General features: G+C 39.9%; 1 protein-coding gene across 1 annotated transcript in view; it reads right to left on the minus strand.

Annotated features, from left to right (window-relative positions):
- Positions 1 to 10630, minus strand: part of rabggta (Rab geranylgeranyltransferase subunit alpha) — a 38793-nt gene extending 28163 nt beyond the window's left edge. Inside the window, exons 1-4 of the mRNA XM_039671348.2 lie at positions 10502 to 10630; positions 10079 to 10102; positions 725 to 835; positions 530 to 654 (exon numbers count right to left, since the gene is read on the minus strand). Coding sequence (XP_039527282.2) covers positions 530 to 654; positions 725 to 835; positions 10079 to 10081 — 239 coding nt within the window. The 5' untranslated portion in view covers positions 10082 to 10102; positions 10502 to 10630. The remainder of the gene's footprint in view (positions 1 to 529; positions 655 to 724; positions 836 to 10078; positions 10103 to 10501) is intronic.
- Positions 10631 to 10839: the final 209 nt, after the last annotated feature.

The raw sequence follows: 10839 nt of genomic DNA on the forward strand, positions 1-10839 counted from the left end.
ATCATATTATAACATTTCATAATAAATTTAAACAAGACTGATGGGATTCAGATAATTGATATAAATGGGAAACTGAGATAAATGGGATCAAATAAATAGTTTTGATATATATAGTACAAAAAAAAAAAACACATTTTCACCAAACAAAATGGATGTCTGCATTTAATACGTGTGTGGTTTGCATTACATGCATAACTTTGAAATAAACCTAGATATGATATTTGCTAAATATTATAATACTTAGAAAAATATTAGATTTCTAATCAAATAAAAAAACAATGTTTTCACCCCAAAAACACATTTAACATTTAATACGCGTGACATGCAAATATGGTCATGAGGCAACACCGTCATCTCTCAACACTGTGAGATTATCTGATTGCGATGAACACTAGATCAACACATGTCAGAAATATTTGATGTGACCGTACACCGGTGTGGAATCTGATGAGAGAAATGCAGCATAACTCAACAGGTAAGTCAACCTCACACTTCTACATTCACCACACACACACTCGCGCTCGCTCACCGTAGCGTCTCCAGGTGCAGCAGCACTTCTCTCCTGTAGTTCCACAGGGTGGCGATGTCGGGGTTTGAGGACAGCAGCAGCTGAGTCAGGTGTAGAGCCTCCTCGTCCTGCTCGCCCGCGCCCCTCTGACACACAGACAGAGCCATCACACACTGTCACGCGACACACTCCTCACACACACGCTGCGGGACAAACCTTCTTCAGGACGGCGTCGCGAGCGCACACAAACGCCTTCAGCTTCTTCTCTCGCTCTTTCCTCTTCTCCTCCTCCTGCTGCGCTGTTGACTTTATCTTCACACGCCCGTGCTGACACACACACACACACACACACACACACTGTCAGATGCAGGGTTTTTCATGGGAAACTTTACAGGTTTCAAAAAATAAATTATAATTAGAATGATCATATTTAGGGGTCAGTCGCATTAGAATGTTCATATTTAGGGGTCCGTCGCATTAGAATGATCATATTTAGGGGTCCGTCGCATTAGAATGATCATATTTAAGGTCCGTCGCATTAGAATGATCATATTTAAGGTCCGTCGCATTAGAATGATCATATTTAGGGGTCCGTCGCATTAGAATGATCATATTTAGGGGTCCGTCGCATTAGAATGATCATATTTAAGGTCCGTCGCATTAGAATGATCATATTTAAGGTCCGTCGCATTAGAATGATCATATTTAGGGGTCCGTCGCATTAGAATGATCATATTTAGGGGTCCGTCGCATTAGAATGATCATATTTAAGGTCCGTCGCATTAGAATGATCATATTTAGGGTCCGTCGCATTAGAATGATCATATTTAGGGTCCGTCGCATTAGAATGATCATATTTAGGGTCCGTCGCATTAGAATGATCATATTTAGGGGTCCGTCGCATTAGAATGATCATATTTAGGGGTCCGTCGCATTAGAATGATCATATTTAGGGGTCCGTCGCATTAGAATGATCATATTTAGGGGTCCATTGCATTATGATCATATTTAGGGGTCCGTCGCATTAGAATGATCATATTTAGGGGTCCGTCGTACTAGAATGATCATATTTAGGGGTCCGTCGCATGAGAATGATCATATTTAGGGTCCGTCGCATTAGAATGATCATATTTAGGGGTCCGTCGTACTAGAATGATCATATTTAGGGGTCAGTCGCATTAGAATGATCATATTTAGGGGTCAGTCGCATTAGAATGATCATATTTAGGGTCCGTCGCATTAGAATGATCATATTTAGGGGTCCGTCGCATTAGAATGTTCATATTTAGGGGTCCGTCGCATTAGAATGATCATATTTAGGGGTCCGTCGCATTAGAATGATCATATTTAGGGGTCAGTCGCATTAGAATGTTCATATTTAGGGGTCAGTCGCATTAGAATGTTCATATTTAGGGGTCCGTCGCATTAGAATGATCATATTTAGGGGTCCGTCGCATTAGAATGATCATATTTAGGGGTCCGTCGCATTAGAATGATCATATTTAGGGGTCCGTCGCATTAGAATGATCATATTTAAGGTCCGTCGCATTAGAATGATCATATTTAGGGTCCGTCGCATTAGAATGATCATATTTAGGGTCCGTCGCATTAGAATGATCATATTTAGGGTCCGTCGCATTATGATCATATTTAGGGGTCCGTCGCATTAGAATGATCATATTTAGGGGTCCGTCGCATTAGAATGATCATATTTAGGGGTCCATTGCATTATGATCATATTTAGGGGTCCGTCGCATTAGAATGATCATATTTAGGGGTCCGTCGTACTAGAATGATCATATTTAGGGGTCCGTCGCATGAGAATGATCATATTTAGGGGTCCATCGCATTATGATCATATTTAGGGGTCCGTCGTACTAGAATGATCATATTTAGGGGTCCGTCGCATGAGAATGATCATATTTAGGGGTCCATCGCATTATGATCATATTTAGGGGTCCGTCGTACTAGAATGATCATATTTAGGGGTCAGTCGCATTAGAATGATCATATTTAGGGGTCCGTCGCATTAGAATGATCATATTTAGGGGTCCATTGCATTATGATCATATTTAGGGGTCCGTCGTACTAGAATGATCATATTTAGGGGTCAGTAGCATGAGAATGATCATATTTAGGGGTCAGTCGCATTAGAATGATCATATTTATGGGTCCGTCGCATTAGAATGATCATATTTAGGGTCTGTCGCATTAGAATGATCATATTTAGGGGTCCGTCGCATTAGAATGATCATATTTAGGGGTCCGTCGCATTAGAATGATCATATTTAGGGGTCAGTCGCATTAGAATGATCATATTTAGGGTCCGTCGCATTAGAATGATCATATTTAGGGGTCAGTCGCATTAGAATGATCATATTTAGGGTCTGTCGCATTAGAATGATCATATTTAGGGTCCGTCGCATTAGAATGATCATATTTAGGGGTCCGTCGTACTAGAATGATCATATTTAGGGGTCAGTCGCATTAGAATGATCATATTTAGGGGTCAGTAGCATGAGAATGATCATATTTAGGGGTCCGTCGCATTAGAATGATCATATTTAGGGTCCGTCGCATTAGAATGATCATATTTAGGGGTCCGTCGCATTAGAATGATCATATTTAGGGTCAGTCGCATGAGAATGATCATATTTAGGGGTCAGTCGCATTAGAATGATCATATTTAGGGTCCGTCGCATTAGAATGATCATATTTAGGGTCCGTCGCATTAGAATGATCATATTTAGGGGTCCGTCGTACTAGAATGATCATATTTAGGGGTCAGTCGCATTAGAATGATCATATTTAGGGGTCAGTAGCATGAGAATGATCATATTTAGGGGTCCGTCGCATTAGAATGATCATATTTAGGGGTCCGTCGTACTAGAATGATCATATTTAGGGGTCAGTCGCATTAGAATGATCATATTTAGGGGTCCGTCGCATTAGAATGATCATATTTAGGGTCCGTCGCATTAGAATGATCATATTTAGGGGTCCGTCGCATTAGAATGATCATATTTAGGGGTCCGTCGCATTAGAATGATTATATTTAGGGGTCAGTAGCATGAGAATGATCATATTTAGGGGTCCGTCGCATTAGAATGATCATATTTAAGGGTCAGTAGCATGAGAATGATCATATTTAGGGGTCAGTCGCATTAGAATGATCATATTTAGGGGTCCGTCGCATTAGAATGATCATATTTATGGGTCCGTCGTACTAGAATGATCATATTTAAGGGTCAGTAGCATGAGAATGATCATATTTAGGGGTCAGTCGCATTAGAATGATCATATTTAGGGGTCAGTCGCATTAGAATGATCATATTTAGGGGTCCGTCGCATTAGAATGATCATATTTATGGGTCCGTCGCATTAGAATGATCATATTTAGGGTCCGTCGCATTAGAATGATCATATTTAGGGGTCAGTAGCATGAGAATGATCATATTTAGGGGTCCGTCGCATTAGAATGATCATATTTAAGGGTCAGTAGCATGAGAATGATCATATTTAGGGGTCAGTCGCATTAGAATGATCATATTTATGGTCCGTCGCATGAGAATGATCATATTTAGGGTCTGTCGCATTAGAATGATCATATTTAGGGGTCCGTCGCATTAGAATGATCATATTTATGGGTCCGTCGTACTAGAATGATCATATTTAAGGGTCAGTAGCATGAGAATGATCATATTTAGGGGTCAGTCGCATTAGAATGATCATATTTAGGGGTCAGTCGCATTAGAATGATCATATTTAGGGGTCCGTCGCATTAGAATGATCATATTTATGGGTCCGTCGCATTAGAATGATCATATTTAGGGTCCGTCGCATTAGAATGATCATATTTAGGGGTCAGTAGCATGAGAATGATCATATTTAGGGGTCCGTCGCATTAGAATGATCATATTTAAGGGTCAGTAGCATGAGAATGATCATATTTAGGGGTCAGTCGCATTAGAATGATCATATTTAGGGGTCCGTCGCATTAGAATGATCATATTTATGGGTCCGTCGTACTAGAATGATCATATTTAAGGGTCAGTAGCATGAGAATGATCATATTTAGGGGTCAGTCGCATTAGAATGATCATATTTAGGGGTCAGTCGCATTAGAATGATCATATTTAGGGGTCAGTAGCATGAGAATGATCATATTTAAGGGTCAGTAGCATGAGAATGATCATATTTAGGGGTCCGTCGCATTAGAATGATCATATTTATGGGTCCGTCGCATTAGAATGATCATATTTAGGGTCTGTCGCATTAGAATGATCATATTTAGGGGTCCGTCGCATTAGAATGATCATATTTAGGGGTCCGTCGCATTAGAATGATCATATTTAGGGGTCAGTCGCATTAGAATGATCATATTTAGGGGTCCGTCGCATTAGAATGATCATATTTAGGGGTCAGTAGCATGAGAATGATCATATTTAGGGGTCCGTCGCATTAGAATGATCATATTTAGGGTCCGTCGCATTAGAATGATCATATTTAGGGGTCAGTCGCATTAGAATGATTATATTTAGGGGTCAGTAGCATGAGAATGATCATATTTAGGGGTCCGTCGCATTAGAATGATCATATTTAGGGGTCCGTCGTACTAGAATGATCATATTTAGGGGTCAGTCGCATTAGAATGATCATATTTAGGGGTCCGTCGCATTAGAATGATCATATTTAGGGTCCGTCGCATTAGAATGATCATATTTAGGGGTCCGTCGCATTAGAATGATCATATTTAGGGGTCAGTCGCATTAGAATGATTATATTTAGGGGTCAGTAGCATGAGAATGATCATATTTAGGGGTCCGTCGCATTAGAATGATCATATTTAGGGTCCGTCGCATTAGAATGATTATATTTAGGGGTCCGTCGTACTAGAATGATCATATTTAGGGGTCAGTCGCATTAGAATGATCATATTTAGGGGTCCGTCGCATTAGAATGATCATATTTAGGGTCCGTCGCATTAGAATGATCATATTTAGGGGTCAGTCGCATGAGAATGATCATATTTAGGGTCCGTCGCATTAGAATGATCATATTTAGGGGTCAGTCGCATTAGAATGATTATATTTAGGGGTCAGTAGCATGAGAATGATCATATTTAGGGGTCCGTCGCATTAGAATGATCATATTTAGGGTCCGTCGCATTAGAATGATTATATTTAGGGGTCAGTAGCATGAGAATGATCATATTTAGGGGTCAGTCGCATGAGAATGATCATATTTAGGGTCAGTCGCATTAGAATGATCATATTTAGGGGTCAGTCGCATTAGAATGATTATATTTAGGGGTCCGTCGCATTAGAATGATCATATTTAGGGGTCAGTCGCATTAGAATGATCATATTTAGGGGTCCGTCGCATTAGAATGATCATATTTAGGGGTCCGTCGCATGAGAATGATCATATTTAGGGGTCAGTCGCATTAGAATGATTATATTTAGGGGTCCGTCGCATTAGAATGATCATATTTAGGGGTCAGTCGCATTAGAATGATCATATTTAGGGGTCCGTCGCATTAGAATGATTATATTTAGGGGTCCGTCGCATTAGAATGATCATATTTAGGGGTCAGTAGCATGAGAATGATCATATTTAGGGGTCCGTCGCATTAGAATGATCATATTTAGGGTCCGTCGCATTAGAATGATCATATTTAGGGGTCCGTCGCATGAGAATGATCATATTTAGGGGTCAGTCGCATTAGAATGATTATATTTAGGGGTCCGTCGCATTAGAATGATCATATTTAGGGGTCAGTCGCATTAGAATGATCATATTTAGGGGTCCGTCGCATTAGAATGATTATATTTAGGGGTCCGTCGCATTAGAATGATCATATTTAGGGGTCAGTAGCATGAGAATGATCATATTTAGGGGTCCGTCGCATTAGAATGATCATATTTAGGGTCCGTCGCATTAGAATGATCATATTTAGGGTCCGTCGCATTAGAATGATTATATTTAGGGGTCCGTCGCATTAGAATGATCATATTTAGGGGTCAGTAGCATGAGAATGATCATATTTAGGGGTCCGTCGCATTAGAATGATCATATTTAGGGTCCGTCGCATTAGAATGATCATATTTAGGGTCCGTCGCATTAGAATGATCATATTTAGGGGTCAGTCGCATGAGAATGATCATATTTAGGGGTCAGTCGCATTAGAATGATCATATTTAGGGGTCAGTAGCATTAGAATGATCATATTTAGGGGTCTGTCGCATGAGAATGATCATATTTAGGGGTCCGTCGCATTAGAATGATCATATTTAGGGGTCCGTCGCATTAGAATGATCATATTTAGGGTCAGTCGCATTAGAATGATTATATTTAGGGGTCAGTAGCATGAGAATGATCATATTTAGGGTCCGTCGCATTAGAATGATCATATTTAGGGGTCAGTCGCATTAGAATGATTATATTTAGGGGTCAGTAGCATGAGAATGATCATATTTAGGGGTCCGTCGCATTAGAATGATCATATTTAGGGGTCCGTCGCATTAGAATGATCATATTTAGGGGTCAGTCGCATTAGAATGATTATATTTAGGGGTCCGTCGCATTAGAATGATCATATTTAGGGGTCAGTAGCATGAGAACGATCATATTTAGGGGTCCGTCGCATTAGAATGATCATATTTAGGGTCCGTCGCATTAGAATGATCATATTTAGGGGTCCGTCGCATTAGAATGATCATATTTAGGGGTCAGTCGCATGAGAATGATCATATTTAGGGGTCAGTCGCATGAGAATGATCATATTTAGGGGTCCGTCGCATTAGAATGATCATATTTAGGGGTCAGTCGCATTAGAATGATCATATTTAGGGGTCCGTCGTACTAGAATGATCATATTTAGGGGTCAGTCGCATTAGAATGATCATATTTAGGGGTCAGTCGCATTAGAATGATCATATTTAGGGTCCGTCGCATTAGAATGATCATATTTAGGGGTCCGTCGCATTGGAATGATCATATTTAGGGTCCGTCGCATTAGAATGATCATATTTAGGGGTCCGTCGCATTAGAATGATCATATTTAGGGTCCGTCGCATTAGAATGATCATATTTAGGGTCCGTCGCATTAGAATGATCATATTTAGGGGTCCGTCGCATTAGAATGATCATATTTAGGGGTCCGTCGCATTAGAATGATCATATTTAGGGGTCCGTCGCATTAGAATGATTATATTTAGGGATCAGTAGCATGAGAATGATCATATTTAGGGGTCAGTCGCATTAGAATGATCATATTTAGGGTCCGTCGCATTAGAATGATCATATTTAGGGGTCAGTCGCATTAGAATGATCATATTTAGGGGTCAGTCGCATTAGAATGATCATATTTAGGGGTCAGTCGCATTAGAATGATCATATTTAAGGGTCCGTCGCATTAGAATGATCATATTTAGGGGTCCGTCGCATTAGAATGATCATATTTAGGGGTCCGTCGCATTAGAATGATCATATTTAGGGGTCCGTCGCATTAGAATGATTATATTTAGGGGTCAGTAGCATTAGAATGATCGTATTTAGGGGTCCGTCGCATTAGAATGACCATATTTAGGGGTCAGTCGCATTAGAATGATCATATTTAGGGGTCAGTAGCATGTGAATGATCATATTTAGGGGTCCGTCGCATTAGAATGATCATATTTAGGGGTCCGTCGCATTAGAATGATTATATTTAGGGGTCAGTAGCATTAGAATGATCGTATTTAGGGGTCCGTCGCATTAGAATGATCATATTTAGGGGTCCGTCGCATTAGAATTATTATATTTAGGGTCCGTCACATTATGATCATATTTAGGGGTCAGTAGCATGAGAATGTTCATATTTAGGGGTCCGTCGCATGAGAATGATCATATTTAGGGGTCAGTAGCATGAGAATGATCATATTTAGGGGTCCGTCGCATGAGAATGATCATATTTAGGGGTCAGTAGCATGAGAATGACTATATTTAGGGGTCCGTCGCATTAGAATGATCATATTTAGGGGTCAGTAGCATGAGAATGTTCATATTTAGGGGTCAGTCGCATTAGAATGATCGTATTTAGGGGTCCGTCGCATGAGAATGACTATATTTAGGGGTCCGTCGCATTAGAATGATCATATTTAGGGGTCCGTCGCATTAGAATGATCATATTTAAGGGTCAGTAGCATGAGAATGACCATATTTAGGGGTCAGTCGCATTAGAATGATCATATTTAGGGGTCAGTAGCATGTGAATGATCATATTTAGGGGTCCGTCGCATTAGAATGATCATATTTAGGGGTCCGTCGCATTAGAATGATCATATTTAAGGGTCAGTAGCATGAGAATGACCATATTTAGGGGTCAGTCGCATTAGAATGATCGTATTTAGGGGTCCGTCGCATTAGAATGATCATATTTAGGGGTCCGTCGCATTAGAATGATTATATTTAGGGTCCGTCACATTATGATCATATTTATGGGTCTGTCGCATTAGAATGATCATATTTAGGGTCCGTCGCATTAGAATGATCGTATTTAGGGGTCCGTCGCATTAGAATGATCATATTTAGGGGTCCGTCGCATTAGAATGATTATATTTAGGGTCCGTCACATTATGATCATATTTATGGGTCAGTAGCATGAGAATGTTCATATTTAGGGGTCCGTCGCATTAGAATGATCGTATTTAGGGGTCCGTCGCATGAGAATGACTATATTTAGGGGTCCGTCGCATTAGAATGATCGTATTTAGGGGTCCGTCGCATTAGAATGATCATATTTAGGGGTCCGTCGCATTAGAATGATTATATTTAGGGTCCGTCACATTATGATCATATTTAGGGGTCAGTAGCATGAGAATGTTCATATTTAGGGGTCCGTCGCATTAGAATGATCGTATTTAGGGGTCCGTCGCATGAGAATGACTATATTTAGGGGTCCGTCGCATTAGAATGATCATATTTAGGGGTCAGTAGCATGAGAATGTTCATATTTAGGGGTCCGTCGCATTAGAATGATCATATTTAGGGGTCCGTCGCATTAGAATGATCATATTTAGGGGTCCGTCGCATTAGAATGATTATATTTAGGGGTCTGTCGCATTAGAATGATCATATTTAGGGGTCAGTCGCATGAGAATGATCATATTTAGGGGTCAGTCGCATGAGAATGATCATATTTAGGGGTCACTCGCATGAGAATGATCATATTTAGGGGTCCGTCGCATTATGATCATATTTAGGGGTCTGTCGCATTAGAATGATCATATTTAGGGGTCAGTCGCATGAGAATGATCATATTTAGGGGTCAGTCGCATGAGAATGATCATATTTAGGGGTCACTCGCATGAGAATGATCATATTTAGGGTCCGTCGCATTAGAATGATCATATTTAGGGGTCTGTCGCATTAGAATGATCATATTTAGGGGTCAGTCGCATGAGAATGATCATATTTAAGGGTCAGTCGCATGAGAATGATCATATTTAAGGGTCAGTAGCATTAGAATGATCATATTTAGGGCAAAGTAGAGGAAATGCCATAACACTGAAAGGAAGAACAACTCACCATAATTCACCCCTTGATTAAGATCTATAAAAAGGAAAACACAGCAAGGTCAGCGAATTTTTATGTAACACAATAAACGCATGAGCAAAAGTCTGAACATACGATAACGTTGCCTCCTGAATCTGAATATGACACACCCATAACACAGGCTGAATCAAGATCTCCATCCATGTCATTTAAAATGTGAAAAATATCTCATCAGCACAAACTTCCTACCGCTTAAACCGCAATAACACATGAGTGTAGAGCTGTAAAGTCATCACAGGTCTAAACACCCCTGGATGATTGATCTGTCACATTGATGATGCACAATAATCACTGAAGCTTCACAGCACGCTTTAAACACTAACGTTACTTAAACCCGAGGGTACGTAACGTTACCTATTAAACACATTTGCATGATGAATAGCGTTTATGTTTTACCTGTGAGTTTGACTTCAGGGTGTTCTGTGCAGGATATGTAATAAATGCGAACTGTACTACAAATAACTCTTCCGTCGCATCAAAAACACGTCATCGTCGTGAGTCCCATAGATATCAGAGACTAGAGCGCCCTCTGCGTGAGATGTCTGGAAATCCGTATATTTGTGTGGCCACACTTTAATGAGTTAACGTTACTTACAAAAAATAATCCCAACGAGAGATTTTGTATATATTTTTTTGTAAATAAGTGTGAATGTATTAATAATAATAAAAATAAAATAAAAAACACAAAAAAACAAAACAAAAAAGTAGGCTACAATGTAAAAACATGCATGTAC

Source organism: Pimephales promelas, chromosome 20 (genome assembly GCF_988280905.1).
Source record: "Pimephales promelas chromosome 20, fPimPro1.hap1.1, whole genome shotgun sequence".
Taxonomy (NCBI): Eukaryota; Metazoa; Chordata; class Actinopteri; order Cypriniformes; family Leuciscidae; genus Pimephales; species Pimephales promelas.